Genomic DNA, 22,519 nt, shown 5'->3' with positions numbered 1-22,519 from the left:
AACGCTTGAACAAAATGAGATGATACACATTTCATTGGGGGGGGGGGCACAGAAGGCCACAGCCCTTCCTGAAGGGACATTAGCGATGAATCGCTACTGGGGAAGGCACAATCATTTTCCTTGGTAGTACAGGCACTAGTTAGTTATCTAGTCTGGTAAATAACAGCCACTAACCCTGATTGAACAAAGGGAATTCTTACACTAAAAACTGGGCGGGGCGGTGGTGGCGCACGCCTTTAATCCCAGCACTTGGGAGGCAGAAGCAGGCGGATCTCTGTGAGTTGGAGGCCAGCCTGGGCTACCCAGCAAGATCCAGGAAAGGCACAAAGCTACACAGAGAAACCCTGTCTCAAAAAGAAAAAAGAAAAAAAAAAAAAACCTGTTTATCTGAAATTCAAATGCAACTCAGGTCCAGACATCTGTGTCTAAGACTGACAATTCATTGGAATACATACCAGTATACTATCTAGGACCAGTTCTGATTGGATACCCACATGACATTAGCAATTACAAATTAAGGCTATCACTCCTGAAAACAACATTGGTAATCAAATGATTCTTCCTATTTTAACTGTTTTATTCTGTTATTAACTTATGAAATGCTATCATTAGCTGAAAAAGATATCAGATAAAGCTGCTCACCCCTCCTGGTTCCCATTATCACCCACTCAACCACACAGAGGACTGTGTGAAATGACCAAGTTTATAATGCTGTTACTATTATCCCCCCAAAAAGCAACCAAAGTATGCACTAAAAAAGCATTCAGGTTATTAAAGTTTATAGGAAAAAATTATTTTATATATATATATAATTATACTTTATTCTAAAACCAAAAAGGTAGCAGGATTCATTCTACCAACATAGGTACAGTCTACCTTTGTATGAAATTTATTTAAAACACTCTAGACAGGAAATAAAAATTTAATATAAAACAAACTCCAATGTACACTAAAAAATACTGACTTTGGACAAAATGATTGCATATATTCTCAAATCTGTACAATTTTAGCAAGTATGTACTACTACAAAAATAGCCATTTGTATATTTGGACAATAAAACAGTTTATTATAAAATCTAAAAACAAGTACTTACTTCAGAACCATTTGAAAAGAACTGTAGTTAAAGGTATATCCTCCAATCACCCACATAAATTTCCCATGTAAAACTGCTTTATGTGAAGCCCGACCCACAGAAGGGCTGAAGGGTTTAACATTTGGCAAAATCCAGTAAGACTCAGTAGAAGGAACATTCAGAGAACAATCCGGACCTATTTAAAAGATAACCACACACAACACACTGGATTACACAAAGATCGAAGATTACAGAAACAGATTACACGGGTAAGAGAATTTAAGAACCTAATGTTCAGCATATTAGAAATGTAGTGTATATAATAGTCTGACCCTACTTGGTGGTGCACACCTCTAAAGCCATCACTCAAGAAGCTGAGGGAGATTGAAACCTTAAGGGCTAAGGAGCAAGCTCAGCCTGAGCTACACAGTAAGAACTTGGTCCCAAAATCTTCCCTCATTAAAAAAGAGTCTGAAGCTGGGTGGTGGTGGCACACGCCTTTAATCCCAGCACTCTCAGGAGGCAGAGCCAAGCAGATCTCTGTGAGTTCAAGGCCAGCCTGGTCTACAGAGCAATTTCCAGGACAGGCACCAAAACTACACAGAAAAATACTGTCTCAAACCAACACCCCCCAAAAAAGTGTGAAATATAACTTGCAAATAAATTCTTAGCAAGGGAAATATCTTAACATGTCCAAATGAGCATCATAATCCATAAAAAATTCTTAAATAACACCAAATGTCTTGTTTACTGTAGTATGCTACTATAATATTCAGATGGAAAGCAACATCCTTAAATTCTAGTTCTGTCAATAATGTCTGTCATCTTGAACAAATTTGTTTACCTTGCTCATCATCAAGCTTTCATACATAAAGTGGAAAAAACAACCTTCTCACAAATGCTATTACAAGTTTTTAATATTTCACAAAACAGTATATGAAGCATTTATAAATTACAAACTATTAAACAAATCTGAAAATAAGAATCACATTATTAAGACCCAAACTGGCTTCAGTAGGTAGGCTCGTATTTCAACCAAGAAAATAAAGTACAGTAAAATAAAAACTATTTTGAAACAATAAAAAATTTCTTAAACTGAAAACCATTATTAGTTAACACGTTTCATGCATGACTGCTCAGTCTGGGTCTCCGCACCATAAGATGCAGATGAGGCTGATCAACGTCTCTGAAACTTGAGTCACAGAAGGAACTCCTTCTGCTCCAGTCCTTCTCTCATTCTATGACAAGTTACATCTGGATGCACCTATCAAGCAGCGGCATCTCTATCCCAGGCACACCTGGCGTCACTGCACTTCCTGTTACTGCATTTTGCAGATGCATTTGTCACAAGCGGAGCCTACAGCCACACCAGCTGAACCAGGTCTGCATCTGCTGCCTTCTGAGCAGTCTCTTTGTCTGTTTTTCACTCTCCAAGACCTGCCATTGGTATTGCGTGTCTTGACAACCGATAATCACGTTACTATGAAAATCACTTGAGGTCACCACCACACACACCTATGTAAAGCAACAAACCGAACGATAAATGTGTGTTCTGGCTGCTTCAGGAACTGGCCATTCCCATTCTCTCTCCCTCCTAAATCTCCTTATTACTGGAGACAAAACACTATTTAAATTAAGCAAACTTATAGCTACAATGGTTTCTAAACACTGAGATGAAGGGGGAAGTCCAGTACCTTTCACTTCAATAAAAAGCAGATGCAGCCCTCTAATATCAATGGCCATGTTGTGAATGCAAAACAAAATTTTGTAAAGGAAATGAAAAGTGCTACTCCAGAGAAAATGAATGAGAAGAGGTGAAATGCCCTCACTACTAACGGTGCAAGTTTTGAGGGTCTGATGGAAGATCAAACCATTCACAACATTCCTTTAAACCAAGACCAGAAGCAGAGTACAGACCACAGTAAAGTTTTCGCTCTGCTCAATTCTCTGAAAGCTGAGAGAAGTAAGGAAGGAAAGAAGCAAAGTTCTGAGTGAGCAGAGGTTTCTGGTACACAAGGATTAGGGAAGAAGCCAGTTCCATAAAGTACACAGCAAGGGCTAATGTGGATTGCAGCAAGCCAGACACTGCGGATGCTCTAGAGGGGTTTTGTCAACATTCTCATGCCAGTAAAGAGGATCTGAAGAAGGGCAAAATGCCAACATTCAGAGGAACTTAAAGGAGATTTTATCAGTCCCCTGGATGATTTTAAGTGCTCTAACTACAGTAAAAGAGGAAACTGCTGATTTAGTGGGCACAGCGAAAGGACCACAAGTAAAGCATGGAGACAAAGCTGAAACACTGCTAACTGCAATAAAATTTAACAGATAAAGAGTCACTTCTTGGGATGAGCAAAAAATGGATTCCCATGATGAAATCCACTGATAAAGATGTTGTAGACACTTTAGAATGTCAAATTTAGAATATTGCTTGGTTAGTAAAGAGGTGTGAGAGGATGGACTTCAATTTTGAAAGAAGTTCTGTTTGGATAAAACATTATCAACCAGTATCACATCAATCAAATTGATCCTGCAAACTTCACTGAACTCTCCCTTCACGAAATGACCACATAGGCATTGGTGGTGCACGCCTTTAATCCCAGCACTCGGGAGGCAGAGGAAGGCAGATCTCTGTGAGTTCGAGGCCAGACTGGTCTACAGAGCGAGTTCCAGAAAAGGCACAAAAACTACACAGAGAAACCCTGTCTCGAAAAACAAAACAAAACAAAACAAAAAGAAAGCAGTGGCTGCTCTTCCAGAGGTCCTGAGTTCAATTCCCAGCAACCACATGGTGGCTCACAGCCACCTGTAATGAGATCTGGAGCCATCTCTGGCCTGCAGGCACACGTGCAGACAGAGCACTGTATGTGTATAAATAATAAATAGAAGAAGAAGAAGAAGAAATGACCGCAGCTACTGCAGTCTTTACCAATGACGGGAGCCATCACACATGCAAAACCCTCCACCAGCAAAAGAGATTCAGTAACAGCTTAAATGACTATTATTATTTTGTAGCAATGGAATATTTCTAAGATATGTACATTTTTATAATAATGTTATTGTACATATATAAGTATAATTGTACATTCATATAGTTTTGTATGAATATAATCATGTTCCCTGTGAAACTAGAAAAATACACATAACTTACTATATTACAGTATTTATTTCATTGCAACCATCTAGAACTAAACTTACAGTATCTCCAAGATTATGCCTATATTTAATATGTTAGATATACTGTTTTGTTCAAACTAAATAATTGGTCACATGTTGAAAGTACAAATAATTCTTACAGTGTCTTTCTTAGATCACTTTTAGCATACCTAAATTGTTTTGCTATAACCACGGTTTTTCTTTCTTCCACTTATGATTTAAGATGTATACTGAAATCTGAAATTCTCCAAAAAGAGAAAAACAAGACAAGAAAACAGCTCTGAAGAGAACTCCCTTCTGATTCCACTGAAAGCTTTTGTTACAGTAGCCAAAATACTCTGCGTATGTACTAGGCTGATAAAGGCAATCACTAAAGCCCTATTGTCTGTTTCCACGTATTTGGAATACCCTCGATGAATTCTGACAATATTAACTTCCCAAACAATGAACTGTATGACTAGTAATCATCATTCTAGACTTTTCTACGTATATGGTCCTTACAATTTAGGTAAATAGTGTCATTACAACGAAAGTGCTTTTTTTCTAGCAGGAATCAGCGGTTTCCACTGTTCTAATTTGGGGTGTAAAGGGGTTTAAATGAAGTTGTGCATGGAATCCCAATACAGAAACTACTCCAAAGTGAAACACTATGGTTGGAGCAGAAAAGAAAAGGTCACTTCTGCATCCAACTCTTCATGTAGCTCTGCAGCACTCATCTTGAAAATCATTGGTATTATCAAGATACATCTACACAGAAAAGAATAACTAACATTTTAAAGACCTATTTATGGATAATTATAGCCATCAAGATTATATATACAGACATTTAAAATAATGAAATAGAAAAGAAAGCATACCGGTTAACATTTATTTTAGGTTAGGTGCAAAAAACTAAACTACCCATTTGATTAGCCTAGTATAATGTTCACAGAATAACCTAAGCACTGTGTCCAGTCTTCAAGTATTATTCACAAATGCAAATTTTATAGGTTAGTAAAATGCATTAAACTTGGTTACAAATTCAGATTATTAATCAAGAGCTATTGCCAAATGTCTACTTACTAAAAAGGAAATGTTACCAGTATCAGTCCTGAAGCACACTATTTCAGGGCGGGGAGATGGCTCAGTTGTTAAAGTGCCTGCTGTGCCAGCACGAGACCCAGCACCCACCCGAAGGCTGACTGTGATGGCATACATCTGTAATAACGCCAGCACTGGGGGAAAGGGACAGGCAGATCCCTGGATTTCCCAGTCTAGTCCAACTAATGAGCTAAAAGTAAGAGATCTCCTCTAGCCCATTTCAAACAACAAACAGCAATCTTGAAGGCACTCAAGTGTCCCCTCCACACACAGTCATGCACTCACCCACATGAACACATGCACATGGAGAGTACTGTGAATGCATTCCAAATCATTTTCTAGAGTTGTCATCCCAGGAACTGGTCAAATGTAAATGTATCTTTATAAATAACATGAAACTGATAACTAGACGAGCTAGTTGACTTACCCAGAATAACCCTAACTGTGAGCAGGGAAGAATTTCTTCATAAACTGAAGTGACTGTAGTAATTATCACCGCTAAGAATTGTCATGTTACAGACAGAATGTTTGTTGTGCTCACCAAAATTCCTGGAGGGAATCCCTAACCCTCAATGTGAGGTATGAGTAAGTGTGGGCAAAGCACACACTCACATATTCTTGCTCTAGCTCTGCCACAGGAAAAATCAGCAAGAAGATGATCATCTGTAGGCCAAGAAGATGGCCCTCCCCAGAACCTGTTTTTCTCATTTCTGATCTAAGACACCCAGAACTGCTGAGTGGCGGTGGGTACTTTGGTCACTACAGCTGTTGGCAGTTGACAGAAATGTCAGAGTGACCTAGTATAAGCACACAGTGTTTCCTTGCACATCCCACTGACCGTCGTATCGATACTGGCTGTAAGAGTAAACAAGGAACACGGTAGCTGTCAGGCAATGTGCAGGTCTAAAACTCAGTGAGCTCTGTTTATGAAAGGAAATAATCAATGCTGGAAAGATACTGGACTCTTCCAGAGTCCAACAACTATCACTTCTGCACAGCTGGGTCTGAACTATTAATGTTGCTATCTACAAAACATTAAAGAAAGCAACTGAGAGCCACGTCTGATTACGGGAGCTCCTAAGGAGGTATGTACACCACGTCTGATTACGGGAGCTCCTAAGGAGGTATGTACACCACGTCTGATTACGGGAGCTCCTAAGGAGGTATGTACACCACGTCTGATTACGGGAGCTCCTAAGGAGGTATGTACACCACGTCTGATTACGGGAGCTCCTAAGAAGGTATGTACACCACGTCTGATTACGGGAGCTCCTAAGGAGGTATGTACACCACGTCTGATTACGGGAGCTCCTAAGGAGGTATGTACACCACGTCTTGAAGGCCACCTGAAATTTACTATTCTAGACACTGGAACACAAAGTAAATTTGTTACGTTTTGACTTTTTACTTACTTTAAAAAGTATTTTCTTTATCTACTTTTTATAAAGAAACTTGAGAGATAAATGTTTTCCAAAATACCAATCAAGGGTCTGTGATGATTGAATTACTACAAATTTGAGCCCAGCCTGGACTACATGATGAGTTAGTTCCAGGCCAACCTGAGCTACAGTGTGAGAGCCTGTCTCAAAAAATAAATAATAAACAAATTCTATTATATGACAAATATCAGAAGCAACCACAAGGTCCTAATCAATCAACAGGTAAAGTAAAAAGAAATTATCTGTAAGTCATTCAAATACATGGAAGAAAACGTAAACACATATCGCCAAGTAAAGGAAGCTACTCATTAAAACCTACAGGCTTTATGATGTCTGCTTCAGCCATGCACCAGTTTCCACCAACAAAGACCATACACATACAACCACAGCATCAGAGATTGTAGCACCTAGGGAGAGCACATCCATCTTACTTTGTACGCCACAAAATTGTGTAACAGTACACTTCTCAGAATATACCACCATAATGCCATATAAACATTGTATACTACATTCAGAAGAGGGCAAAACTATGGAGACAGAAAAAAGATCACTGGCTGCCAACAGCTGAGGAAGGGAACAGTGAAGAGGCAGAGGACAGGGAGATTTTTCAGTTAGAGAATCTATTCTGTGTGGTACTGTAAAGATGGAAGGATGTATGTCATGGCTCCTTTAACCAACACATAGAAATGGTTATTTTACCAAGAACCCTAATGTAAACTATGACTCTGGGTAAAAATGATTTATGATGTAAGTTCTCAAGTTGTAACAGATGTGCCAATCTGGCAGACATTGTTAATAAGGGGAGCTATGCTGATATATGGGCAGAGTTTCTGTATCTTTTGCTCAGTTTTGCTATGAACATAAAGCTATACCCCAAAATTAAATATTTTTTATGTCACAGAAGTAGATGAGTCCATAGAAATGTCTAAACATTTTGTAATCAATTTCATGTCACATCATTCTTTGTCTAATATTTATTATGACAAAATTATAAAGTAAAATCATTTACTTTTCAAAATGCCACACTAGGCATTTCTAAATTCTTGCCCATTTCAGCCACTGGTTCCTTGAAGTGCTTTCTACAGGAAAAGGGAGATGAGCCCTTTAACGGTGCTTTCTATGCTTAAAACACACTCTTCTGTGACTGGAAAACGTCTCTACCAATAAAAGACCAAAGTGATGATGAACGAATGAGATGAGCAAGTTCGGAAGAGAAAATGCTGTTGGTCGAGCAGAAGTCTCCCCATGCAACACAGAATACCGAAGTGTGGCGTCCAAGAGAGACAACAGGAATGCTGGAATGGAAGCCAAGACTGGGGTGAACCAGGCTCGTCCTCTGTGTGCTCCTAATAAAACCTCAGCATCTAGAGCGCTGGTGCTCAGCCCGTGGGCCGCAACCCCCAAAAGACCACTGGAAACACAGATATGTATTAGAATTCATAACAGTAGCAAATTTACAGTTATGAAGTAGCAGTGAAAATAATTTTATGGTCGGGAATCACAACATGAGGAGCTGTATTAAAGAGTCGTAGCATTAGGAAGGTTGAGAAGCACTGTTCTAGGCACTAATGCTCACTGCTAATGCGTGTACACTTAAAACTGCTCATGTGACCACTGTTCCATATCCGACTCTGGAAGTGTACTGAGTGACTGCAGGAAGTACTATTGAGAATAGAATATAAAAGCAATATTAATAACAAAAGAAACTAGAGTAAGTACTATTTGGATTCATGTCTATACCACCCTCAGAAAATAAAGCACTCCAAAGAGGAAATAATCAAGTAAAGAACAAAAAGGACAGATGTTTACAGGTAATGTTACACAGATATAGTCTTCTTTTGTTTTCAAGACCATTAAGATGATACAACAGTTAAAACTCGGGTTGGTAAACACTGTATGTAAGCCATATTTCAATTAATTTGGCTTTATTTAAAGTACTATTTATATACAATATTCACTATAGGAAATGAAATATTTTTGTTGCAAAATTTAAGTGGAAAAAAGCATCAAGGCAAATTCTGAGGAGACAAAATTTGGAAATGATTAACTATTTAAAAATACAGTCCTATCACTAATGAACACTTGAAAAATTGCATCTGCTATAACCATAAATACAGATAAACAATAAAATCCTTGTTAGTAGAAGTCACTGGTAGAGAGTATATGTGTGTGGTTCTTAGGTCAGAGGGTGCCACTGTGTCGTGCTACCCTGTACTGTAGGAACACATGCTCAGTGCACCTCTGAATTATGTAATGTGTAAGTCAAAGTTCCCTCTGTCAAAGGAAGCTTCTCTGGGAATATAATCAGCAAAGTAGACCTGGTCAGATGATGGCCGATAACTATACTCATCACTTAGTTTCACTCCACAACGAGAAATATATGACTATATACCCAGATGCTTATGAAACCCAAAACTCTTCAGTGTGATTTAAAGCTAATCTTTAGTGGCAGACAGAAGATTTTAGAATTCTTTACTGGGAATCTAACTTTTACAACTGGTAGCTAAATAAACTTTCACTTACTGAAATAGTCTATGTTCTTTTTAAAATAGCCACAAGAGGTCAGTCTTTCCTAAGAAATACATTTAAAATGATCCTATACCTGTGAGACAGCATTTATTTTCGCAATACAGTATGTTTACGCATTATGAAATGAATATGAATAAACCACATATTAAATCCTGTGAAGTCATCTAATCTCTGGAGAGTCAACAAAAAAATTATAAAGTATCATAATGACCCTATACCTACAATTTTAAGCTTAATGCATAACTTGAGTTAACCCCTAAAACAGCATGTAGACACATCTTTACCAATTCTATTTGTTGTGGAATAATCTTTTTATACACTAAAGAGGTGTCTTTGTCAAGGCACCTTCTGATTGCTTTAATAAAGAGCTAAATGGCCAATAGTTAGGCAGGAGGTATAGGTGGGACTTCTGGGCACAGAGAGAACTGAGCGGAGCGGCCATGGAGATGTGGAATAAATCGGACACACAGAATGGGAGAGAGGTAAAAGCCACATAGAATGTAGCTTAATAAAAACATGAGTTCATTTAAGTTATAAGAGCTAGTGGGACAAGCCCACACTAAGGCCGAGCTTTCACAACTAATGTCTCTGTCATTTCTGGAGAGCTGGCTGGCAGACCAGAGAAAGACTTATTACATCTATTTGTGAAAATGCAGATTACTAGGACATTAACTGTTCATCTAAACATACAAAAGAAATGACACTCAGGTGCGCAAAGAACAACAAACGAATGTAGGACTTTCAAAGCTGCTCCATGCCCTGCACGCTTACCTTGCCAACTGTCGTTGCAGACACAGAGTTTTTCTCCTGTTAGGTCGCAGTAGCCGTGATCTGGACTGCCGCAATTGGCTTCACAGTATGGGGTATCACATGCTTCCCCTTTCCAGTACTTATCACATTCACAATACACTTGACTTGCAACAGAGACGCTAGTTGCACACTTTCCATGACCAGAACAATTGTTAGGACAAGAATTGATTCTGTAAAACATAATTCACATGCTCAAATATCATTCATGTATTCAAATTCAAGAAAATCAAAAATGGATTTTGAGTGATTTTTGCAGACTTGATTTTCATATTTTTGTTGTGTTTATTAATTTAACACAATTTCACAACATGGTGTTCGTTGTTCTTTGTTCTGGACCCCATTTTTAGAGACAGGGTGTCTGCCTGTGGTCAGGCTGGTCTCCTGCCTGGCTCCCAGGGGCTGGCTGCAGGTCTGCACCGTCACCCCACAGCCTCCCTGTCACTCCCCTCATTTCAGCAGTTACCTGTTCGCAGTCAGTCCTAGTTCGTCGAACAAATGTATTTTATCCCACTGTGTCCACAGACTACACATTCAGCTTCTGAAGCATCTGTGCAGTCCCAAGCATGATGTTTATAAAGCCCTAAATAAGTATTTTGACTGTATATTTTAAGAAAAAGAGAAGTTTATGACTCCTGAAACCTAGGAGAACCAAGAAATGACATGGCTCTAACCTTAAGACACATACTACCACCTATCCATCCAAAGAAGGCAGTCCAGCACATTTTATCTTAATGCCCTTTAACCGACTGTATTCCACTATATTTACTTTCCCTTGTGTGCATATTCGGATACATTATCATATAAAGAAATCCCATAATAAATTGCTGATTGGAGGGTATTTTAAATACTTTCTTCCTGGTGAAATTTTTTTCTGGTGAGCAATTTCTATCTTCATGAAGAAAAGGGAAAAACTGATAAGTTATTGTGTGACCATCACCTGGGAGCAATGCTCATTACTTCACCCCGACTTGTGGATATAAAAGGGTTTCTATGAAAATAAACATGCTAAGTGGCTAGAGAGATGGTTCATGGTTAAGAGCAATGGCTGTTCTCCCCGGGAACTGAGGGTCAATACCAGCACCTACATGGCGGCTCAAAGCTCTCAGTCACTCCAGCTCTAGCAGATCCAACATCTTCTGGCCTCCACAGGCACTAGGCATGCATGTGACACACAAACACGCACACAGACAGATACATAAAACAACTGTGGCCGCTAAGCCAGCACTAGGGAAGACGTTTGCAGGGATCACAGTAACTGAAGTGTGAGCAGTGCCGACACCTGACAACGCCCCGAAACTAGCAGAAGACAGAGAGACTAAGGGGACAGTCGTTCATCAAGAAGCAAAGCCGATTTCAGAAGACAAATACCATTGGATGCCAAGACAGACTGACCTCAACACGACAGCAGATGGCATCAACACCCCACACGCACAGACAGGTCACCCAGACAAAATCCAACAAAACCTGTCAGACTTGAAGGACAGAACAGGCATCTCTATGACATTCTAACGCAGACATGCAGTCTACACATCCTTCTCAGCATCCCTGTGAACTTTCTCTAAAAAGGAACATATTTTAGGACATAGAAAAGCCTTAACTAAACCAGCAAATTGGAACAATTTCTTGTACTCTCTTTGATCACAATGGGATAAATAGAAATCAATAGGAGACTAAGAAAATATATAAATTCATAGACCGAAAAACATTCCAGAATGATTTTTAAAATTCCTACAATCAAATCAAAATGAAAACTCAATATACCAGAACCTATGCATTAAAATGAAAGCAGTTATCAGAGACAAATTAATTGTTATAAATTATAATCATTTATTAAAACTGTAGGAATCTCAAATTTAAAAAACTTACTGCTGGAACATCAGGTCTTAAAAATTCAGAACAAACCAAAACCAAAATCAGTAAATGGAAAAAATAATAAGTATCAAGGAAGAAATGGGTTCCTCAAAAAGAGATAAGATTGACAAACCCTTAACTAAACTAATCGAAGAAAGAGAAGAAGACCCAAATTAATAAAATCAGAAATAAAGAGAAAAATAGTACAATAGATAGATATCAGTGATGCCCGGGAGATCACAGAAGCACATTTAAAAACCTATATTCCAATCAATTGGAAATCTGGAAGAATGGATAAACTTCCAGAGGCCTATCAAAGTGTATAAACAGTTTAAACAGATCTAAGACAAGCAACAAAACTAAGTACAGGCGTCCCAACTAGAAAGTCCTGAGACTAGATGGACTCTTGGATTCCACCAGCCTTTAAAGAGTCTTAGTGACACTCCTCAAAGCATCTCACAGGTAGGAAGTTCTGTACACAGGTCAGACACATAACAGATTTTCAATGCGTGTTGGTTTTATTGTTTTAGAAGAAAGAGAAGTATAGCCATCTAGTTTATCTCGTATGCCTCAATTTCTTCATGTGTAACATGAGAAAATCAATCACCCTCATGGCAAAACTGTTATAAAGGAGGTTAAATCCCATAATGTAGCTACAGCACCTAGGATGTCTCTGGAACAGAGAGACTACCAGACCTTAATTCCTACCGGCCTCTTCAAACACAAAACAGAAGCTTAGGGCTCCCCGAAATACCACATACGTGTTGTTATACATGTAAAACAACTCTAGTACTATTTTATTTAAGTATTTACTTAACCAAACAAATTTAAATTTTGTAATTAGCTTTTCAACCACACAATTTGCTGCTGGTAAGATCCTCTAGACTTGAAAACTATCATAACTCAGAGTTAGAAGGCAATCTGTAGTATATTGCTAATACTTTACATCACTTAGAAAAAGATCCTGTATAAGTTAAAATTTAATACACCAACCTGTTCCTTAGGACATTCATGTATAAGTTAGGACCGTTTTACTAAATACACCAACCTGTTCCTGGTATAGGACATTCATGTATAAGTTAGGGCTGTTTTACTAGATGAACCTGAACAAATACTTACGAGTAAAAAATGTTGAAGCCAGTTAGGTTATATGCAGCATCACTAAAGAAGTGCAGCAGCGCATAGCCAGATGTTGTGACGACCTCAGGCACTGTCTCGTTGCCCCTCACTTCAGGGACGATCAAGCCACTAAAGTAGATCAGAATCGAGATTTATAGGTATCCACTGTGACTCTTCACAGTAATATGCTCAAAACCAGTATCCAGTTCAGAAAGCACACATATTAGAAAGAACTAGCAGAGAAACAAATAACAAATTTATCAGTTTCTACCCCAGTAGGTCTACTGCTGATAATAAACTAACACAAGCCACCTCACTGCTGCCTCCTCTTCCTTTCCTCCCCCCTCCCCTTCTCCTCCTCTCCCTCCCCTCTCCCCTTCTCCTCCCCCTCCCCCTCCCTTCTCCTCTCCCTCCCCCTCCCCTCCTCCTCTCCCTCCCCCTCCCCTTCTCCTCCTCCTCCCCCTTCCCCTCCTCTCCCTCCCCTTCTCCTCCTCCTCCCCCTCCCCCTCCCCTCCTCCTCCCCTCCCCCTCCCCTCCTCCTCTCCCTCCCCCTCCCCTTCTCCTCCTCCTCCCCCTTCCCCTCCTCTCCCTCCCCCTCTCCTCCTCCTCCCCCTCCCCTTCTCCTCTCCCTCCCCCTCCCCTCCCCCTTCCCCTCCCCTTCCCCTCCCCCTCCCCCTCCCCCCACCACTGCTCCTCTACTGCTAATGCTCCTCCTGATCTTCCTCCTCTCCCTCCTGCCCCTCCTCTTCTAACACTAATTGGACTGAACTGTCCCATTTCTCCTTTGTGTCCTGCTATCCGTCCTGAGACAGTACTCCACACTGACTTGACTCACACACAGGCTTCACTCTAAGCCGCCTTGGCCTTGGCATGCTAGCTTTCTCCTCCCCACTGACTACGAACAGCAATGTAGAAACATTTTATAGCAGCTGACATGTCGCTTACAGAGAAATCTACTCAAATTGTGTGCTTCCAATACAATGATCTGGACATCAGATACTTATAAAATATGTGCTTTTATTTCTTTAAAATTCTGCTTATGGGTTGGGGATTTAGCTTAGTGGTAGAGTGCTTGCCTAGCAAGCGCAAGGCCCTGGGTTCGATCCTCAGCTCAAAAAAAAATTTTTTTTCTGCTTATTATTGTATTGGAACATAAATATTCCCAAGTAGCATTTTCCATCTAGGTCATAAGTACACAAAAGAAAACATATGGTGAAGGGCAGGGAAATAAATGTACAAAAGTTCTAAGTATCAGATATTTCTTTTGTTTGTTTGGTGGGTGGTTGGTTGGATTTCTCCCCCCCCCCCCGCCCCAGTTTTTTGAGACACTGCAGCCCAGGCTGATCTTGAACTCATGATATTCCATCTGTCTTAGCCTCTCAAGTGATGGAATTACAGGTGTGAGCCACAAACCCAGCTTTGATACAGTCCTCTATGCTACCTGTTCATAGGGGAAAACTACATTCTTCAGTTAGTTAGAACAAACTATCTTTTCTGTATGTGTGAAAACATGCAATCAGATGAAGAGGTTGAGAAAGAAACTGTACAACTCAAAACAGTGAATTGATTTTTTGTAAATCAAATTCATCAAAGTATTATTCCACACAGAGCACATGCCCTGATTTAAACATTCACTTGCAGACTCTCCCCAGTCCACTACAGAATATTCCCTTTGTTCAGTGCTTATCTTAGAACTTTCCACTGTCAAAACTCCACCACCCACAGACCCATTCTGCTATTGTATTTGTCTCTTTAGAACATTACATAATAGAATACTAAGAATCCTCTACAAGTAGATTATTTCACTCACCATGGCTTTTGAGACTCACAACTTTTTTCAGGTATCCACAGTTTTTCATTTCTCAAAATAGTAAAAATATTTTTGCCAAAGTTAAAGTAATATTTAGGCATCACTGGGAACTGAATTCCCTCAATAAATCTTATTTGATAGAAAAACGCAATCCTAAAGATGTTTTATTTTCAAATACAAACAAATTAAAAAACAATCAACCAGTAGTATATCTAAGAGGTTTGATGGTAGAGAAGAGATGATTTTTAAAAGAGGACTGTCAATGGAATTTGATTTCTACACCATCAATCGTGGTTTTACGTACATGTGTACTTCTCACAGTTGTATGATTACATCTGTTGTGTAACTTGTCTTGAGGAGACATACAGTGACATCTATTCACCCCTCTGAGGCTTAGGCAACACCAGAGCAGAGGGGGAGAAAATAATATAAGAGACAGAAGAAGGGTTGGGGTTTGTTGTCGTCTTGTTTCTTAGCTGTTTCTGAAAGGAAGGAAGGAAGGAAGGAAGGAAGGAAGGAAGGAAGGAAGGAAGGAAGGAAGGGGAAGGAGGGGGAAGGAAGGGGGAAGGAAGGGGGGAAGGGAGGGGGAGGGGAAAGGAAAGGAGGGAAGGGAAGGGAAGGGAAGGGAAGGGAAGGGAAGGGAAGGGAAGGGAAGGAAAAAGGAAGAAAACAAAACAAAACAAAAACTCCCTCCTGGAGGGACAGTGGAGGCCTGTAAGACTCAGGAAGCCACTGAAACGCAGGCTCAGGAGATCAGAATGAGAAGGTTGGGAAACTGGAACTAGTCCAACTGTCTGCAAGTTGGCAGGGAGATCAGAGGATGCAGCTTTTGTGACTCGCCCACTCTGGGAGCGTTCTCAATAATGCAACTGCCTTTAAGTCACCCATACTCCTGTAAGTAGCCTTTCATCAGGTTCCTGTAGCTAACCCTAGTAGACTCATTAATTCACTAAGCTAAACTTGTACAAAACCATCTCTGCTCTGTCACTGGTGCCCATTCTAGAGTGAATACTTGTTTCTTCATATCTCCTTAAGAGGTGTGTAGTCACACAACAAAATAAAAATGAGCACACTGAAGAAAATAATATTCCTAAGGCTTTAAAATACCTAATCTTTGAAACCTATTTGTTTGCTCACTCATTTGTAAATGGCTGTAAAGCGATAGAAGAGGGTGCTGGGGAGACGGCTCAGCAGTCAAGAATGACCAAGTCATCCAGCAGCTGCAGAAGACCCAAACTTGGTTCCCACCACCCACATTAAGCAGCTCAAGTCCACTTCTAACTCCAGTTCAAGGAGATCAGACTCGTCTGGCCTCCATGGGCACCTACACTCTCATGCACATACCCACAGGCAGGCATATACACACAAACTTTCTTAGAAATAAATATTTTTAAAGCAATAAATTTAAAAAGGGACTTCCATTTATTATACAACACACCAGACCATTTGGACCAATCCACAGTATAGTACAACCCACAGAGTAAACAATATAGAAAACTAAAAACAACTTGCCTGAGATTGATACAGAACTATCACTTAGGGATGAACTCAGGCTGAACAGAGGACATTTCTCTCTTCACAGTTGAAAACCAGATTTTAAGGCCTAAATAATTGGGGGAGGGGTGTCAAAGATTTTCCAGAGCTAGGAAATCAAAAGGGTAAAGCTTACTTTGAACTAGGACCCCAACAACTAGGAGACAGGGACGGTGAGCTGCTGTGTGTCAGGCCCTCCAAGGAATCACACTGCACCTTGGGTCTGAGTGATCTCAACTACTGAATCTGAGTTGAAGGTGAACTGCAGGAGTCCCCAGCCACTTTCTGCAGGATTAGTTTATTAATATATCCAAGCCTAGTTTATTAATATATCCAATTTTTTTTCAAAATTCAATATCCAGCACAAATCTGTCCAGCATCAGAGGGGAGGTAAGGGTGTTAGAAATAAAACTTCTCAATTATCTTCATATTGTAGTAATGTCTTGCCTACAGAGTAAGATCTAATTTCTTGAGTATAGTGTACAAGGAATCACTGTTTCAGTGACTCAAGAATTATGTTACGTGGACTCATTCTGACTCTATCGCTTACCAGAGAAACAACTCTGCGACCAGTTCTTGGAAGAGGACCTTCAAATCCCTGCAATCTCTCAGGTGACAAACTGCCTGCTGTTTACAGAGGACCTTAACAGGTCCTGTCAGTGGGTCCCTCATAATGGAATCTAAATTACACTTCAGGTCGGGGATGGCCACTCCGCAAAACCAACCATGTGACTGAAGAGTCGAAGACATCTGGTGTCAGCCTGACTTAGTGACAGAAGAGGAAGAGTACAGATTTGTATTCAGCCTCCTCATGGACAATGATTCCAACAACCAAGCCTGCATAATGAAACAACCAACTAAAAACCATCTCCAGACACCTGAAACCCAGGGGAGCCTCCCAGTGATGACATGCATGGATGTGCTAGGTGAGTAACATCCTAAGGACACATGTTTTGTGTTTGCCATCTTTCCCAATCTCAATTCTGTGCCGCTCTTTATAGGCTGGTTGCAGTTTCTATTCTTGAGAATAAAACACTAGCCACAAATACAGCATTTTGCTGAGTTCTGTGAATCATTCTTAAAAATTTGGAAGCATGGGTTCCCAGAATTAGTGATCAAATAGTCAGAAGAAAAGATGGTGTCTATAGTGAGGACAGTTTGTGTGCCCTTCCATTAGCAAGTTTTGTCCTACTCCATGCCTTGGTGTCTAAACTCATCACATGACCTCTGCCTTATTCCTTACTATTAACTGTTGTTACTAAATGCAACAATTATCCATGTAGCTGGCTGAGTGATAAATATTTATAGTATTATAATTCAAAATAATTAAATGCTTACTCTTAGCAAAGTAGAATTTTAACAGTGGATGCTTCTGAATTAAGGTTGAAATCCTAATCCTGGCTTATCACCTACTAGAGGTAAATGATTTCTCTGAGTCTCAATTTTTTTAATTGTAACATGGAAGATAATAGTACTTCACCCACAAGATTTCTGAGGGGCTTAGATGGACATTTAAACTGGCAGCAACAATGCTTAGCATCAAGTAGATACTCAATAAATTACAGTTTTCCATCCCCTTAGTATCTTAACCAAAACTAACTTGGAGGAAAGGGTTTGTTTGTCTTACATATCCTGAATCCCAGTCCACTGAGGGAAGTCAAGGCCGGAACTCAAACTTGTCAGGAACCTGGAGGCAGAAGCTGATGCAGAGGCCATGGGGGAATGCTGCTTACAGGTGTGCCCATCATGGCTCCTGATGGCTCAGCCTGCTTCCCTATAGAAGCCAGGACCACAAGCCTGGGGTGATGCCACCCATAACAGGATGGACCCTCCCACGTCGATCACTAATTGAGAAAATCCCCTCAGGCTTGCCTGCAGCCTAATTTTATGGGGGCATTTTCTCAATTGAGGCTCTCTTGGTGACTACAGATTATAAGTACCAAGTTGACATAAAACTGTACTGCTCACTCAGGACAAGTAAAAGGAGTGCTTGATAATGAAATGCTCTAGTTCCACCTTCACAGACTAAACTGACCCTGATAATTATCTCAGGAAAGGTGCCTTTAGTAACAGGAAAGTGTTGGTAAAAATTTGATAAACAGGTGTTAATGAGTGCAAAGGCATTAGAGGACTGAAAAACAAAGAAGATGCACCTAAATGATAGTCTGTCAACAATGCCATAAAAATAATGAAATGATCGCAAAATAGAGTATCATTGTCAAAAGTAAGGGTGTAAACCCAGTATCTTATCTAATTGTCATAATAAATTTTCTTATTATAAATCATAATTATTTTCAATTTATATTACACTTTTATTCAGTGTCTTTAAACCACTATTTCTAACTTTACTTTTTATAATGCTCAAAAACCTTCCAAAATGGAAGTGCAAAAGGGCCAGGGGGTCAGTGGTTGAGAGTGCTTCGGTTCCCAGAACCCATATCAGATGGCTCACAACAGCAAGCTCCAGGGGTCCAACGCCCTCCTCTGGCCTCTGCATGCACACGTTTAGATAGACACCTAAACTACCTACTTCAGGTGCACTCTAAAACAGTCATAAATTATAGAATCATGAAATAAAATGGAAACATCAGCCCTTAAATGTTTGCCCAACAGAATTTCAAATTATTGATGAATAAAATATTTGCAAGATAGTGAAAAGAATATTTTAAATTAAAATAATTGTGGGGACAACAATCTTTTATCTACTTAAATTTTCAACTTTAATAGAACATGCGATATACTGTGTAATAAAAGCAAAGAATAATGTAATAAGCAACTTGTCAACAATCATGCTGGCTAAGTTGAAGGCAAAATCTATATTATATGTTCATACTTTTTCTATATCCCATATATTTTTCCTCTTACTCACAACTGTCCAATAATGCAGTATTATTAAAAAGTTTAAATTAATAGTAAAATGCTACAATTTCAAAATTAACATCCTGATTTTCTGACTACTTATAAAATATTATGAAGTAACCCAAATTTCCAAACATCTGAAAGCTAGTAGAAATACCTCCTTCATTAAACCCTTACACTGAGTATAGCTTAATCCTAGTTTTCAGAATTTAAATGTTCCTCAGTTCACTAAAACAAAAGGACAATTATAAAAAACACATACCCTTGCATATCTGTCAGCCTAAACTCACCCAAATATCACTAAACAGATATTTATAAAAACATATTCAAACCAATACAAAGGAATAAACTAAATATGGAGAAAATAAAGAGTATTTATAAAGACGTCTAAAGTTCATATAGCATAGAATTTATTCATCTATGCCATACTTACATTACTGTGTATAGACTTAAGTTGGTAGTCATAATACACAGAGTACTATAATAATCTGTGAAATCCAGCCATCAGCAACCATCATAAATTTGTGTACAGATCAATAGGGTAGACTTCAAATAAACAAATTACACAGTTATTTACTTTCCTATGGCTGTCAGTAAGTACATCAGGCAAACATAATCACTCACCTAAGCACAGCTACTAAAGGCGCATATATTGAATCTCCATCATAAACGTACATATGATCCCAGCTGCACTCAGTAGCAAAATGATTGAATCTTAACCTTAACACTGCATTTGGACTGAAAAAATAAATAAATAAAATCTCTTCAAATTCATATAACATATAATATTTTTAGAATTAGACATGGTAATTTTATTAAAAATCTATTTACAGATACTTTTTCTACAAATCATTAAATCACCAGAAGAAAACCTGTATGCTGTCAAGATACTGGTTTCAAAATACACGTATCTTTTTCTTAAAAATTCAGTCCACAATAAAAGGCAGACATTATAGACTTGATTAAGGCAGAAGTTATATACTTTATCTATGTACTTTTTTTTACTAAAACCTTGTTAAATTACATACTAACATGGATGCATTCTATCACAGCGAGTTGTACTTGAATAAAGTTAGTTATAAAATTATAACTTTCAGCAGCAACTATTCTCATTGATACAGAAGCTTTCAGTAGAAACATTAGGTTCTTTCAATTTTTTCTCAAAATAGTGATATACTATGAAGAAGCAAAGTTAGACTACAAGTAAATAGCAAAAACAGCTGTTGTGGGTTTAAAAAGACTTTTAAAGTAATCCAAAAAGCATAGCTTCCCAAATACACTCAAAAAATTATTTTAAAAAAGGTACCAAAGCATTCCTACCAATTTATGATCTACTCCTCACTGTGAAAAGTACCCAGAAGTAAAAAAAAATTCTACAAAATGTTGTGAAATATTTTTAAAAGATCCTCAGCACAACTGTAAGACTATTAGAACTAAAATGCTGAAAAAGTATTAACCAATGGCATAACCCAGCATAGAACATTTTTATACTTTCTACAGCATTTTTAAAGTTTCTAATAAGATGTTTTTTCAAAAGCCAAGAAGCCCAATATGTTTAGTCCTGCATTAATGTAACTCAAAAGCAAAATATACATTTATCTATTATACTACAAATGAAAGGTACTGTGATTTACATTTTTAAACTTCATAAAAATTATGCATATGTTCCAATAAAAAGCAAGAAAATAAAATATATAGCTACTCATTTCATCTAATGTTTTAATATTAATTATTACTTTAACATCTCAGAATAAAATTAACTTATTTAATTCAAATTGTATACTTACTAGCCTTCAATTAGCCATGTACACTTAGTTTTATATTTATAGTTAATTGGACCATCTGTTAAATATCCAGAAGGTTCTGTTAACCTAGAAAACAAAAATCATGAAAACAATATTACCATTAACATTAAGGCATGCAGTAGTATGATAAAATTCAAATCATTAAGCCAAAACACTCAGACATAGAGGGATGGAGAGATGGCTCAGTGGTTAAGAACACTGGCTGCTCTTCCAGAGGACCAGGGTTCGGTTCCCAGCACTCACATGGCAGCTCTCAACTCTCTATACCTCGAATTCCAAGAAATCCAGTTCCAACACAGGCATACATGCAGGCAAAACACCAACCAATGCTCAATCAGGAAGTAATTTTAAGAAATAATAATGTGACCTAACTATTTACAAATTATAGGCTATACTGATAATCCAAAACAATATTCTCTCTACAATTGAAAGGAAATTTTGTCTAAATTTCCTTAAACTTGACAAACCATGGCCATTTCAACTGACATAGTAGGAAGTCAGTGAAAAACTCAATGTTTTACTGAAGGGTTCTGTGTTGACAAAATGTTGAGTAGTTTAAATTTTATTTCACAAAAACTAGGCTCTAGCAAAAGAAGGAAGACCAAATTCACTCTGATCGGTGCAGATCTATAGAGTAAGAAACCACACATGTATCTTTCTCCGGGAAAACAACTATACATGATTTCTAGACACCCGAATTATCAAGCACACATCACCATACTTCACAGAGCTCTGCTGCCCATTTTTATCAATTTCTCTTGACTGCTTTGCATTTGTATACCATCTCAGCCAATTTTAAAAAGAAAAGTACATCAAAATGCTTTTGTTTATACTTAAAATAGAAAAACATCAGATTTTTCAGAATCTTAAAATATTTAAGACAAAAATTTAGATGCACTGACTTATAGACAAATTAATCAACAAATCCGTATTTCAAATAATTACAATATCTTTTTATTTAGCATTCATATGTGTATATACATACTTTCACAGATAACTGGCTTTTTGTAGTTACATAAACAGACATACATATATACCCAGTGGTGTGTGTGTGTGTCTGTGTCTGTGTGTATTATATGTGTGTCTCTGTGTGTTGTATGTATAGGTGTGTACATTTATCACTCTTACATAATTTTATTTTGCACACAAAGTTGTCAGAAGCTAATTTTACAACTTAGTCTAGCTAGACCAACCACTCAATGTGGTTGAGAGAGAACATAAATAATTAGAGCTGGGTGGTGGTGGCACACACCTTTAATCCCAGCACTCAGGACAGAGGAAAATGAATCTCTGTGAGTTGGAAGCCAGCCTGTCTACAGAGTGAGTTCCAGGACAGCCAGGGCTACACAGAGAAACCCTGTCTAAAAAAACAAGGAAAAGAAAAAAAGGAATAATTGATACAAGCAATAATCCACACAATGACTTGAGATCATGTTTCCTCATTTGTGGCACAAGTCA

General features: G+C 38.5%; 1 protein-coding gene across 2 annotated transcripts in view; it reads right to left on the bottom strand.

The window, feature by feature from the left end:
* Window positions 1–22,519, bottom strand: part of Atrnl1 (attractin like 1) — a 577,179-nt gene that overhangs the window by 539,527 nt on the left and 15,133 nt on the right. For both annotated transcript variants that reach the window (XM_036173756.1, XM_036173764.1), the window contains exons 2-6: window positions 21,044–21,127; window positions 19,881–19,994; window positions 13,055–13,183; window positions 10,046–10,254; window positions 1,095–1,269 (exon numbers count right to left, since the gene is read on the bottom strand). In XM_036173756.1, the coding sequence (XP_036029649.1) occupies window positions 1,095–1,269; window positions 10,046–10,254; window positions 13,055–13,183; window positions 19,881–19,994; window positions 21,044–21,127 (711 nt within the window). The remainder of the gene's footprint in view (window positions 1–1,094; window positions 1,270–10,045; window positions 10,255–13,054; window positions 13,184–19,880; window positions 19,995–21,043; window positions 21,128–22,519) is intronic.

This window comes from Onychomys torridus, chromosome 1 (assembly GCF_903995425.1).
Source record: "Onychomys torridus chromosome 1, mOncTor1.1, whole genome shotgun sequence".
Lineage (NCBI taxonomy): Eukaryota > Metazoa > Chordata > Mammalia > Rodentia > Cricetidae > Onychomys > Onychomys torridus.
This window is presented reverse-complemented; position numbering and strand designations above follow the sequence as displayed.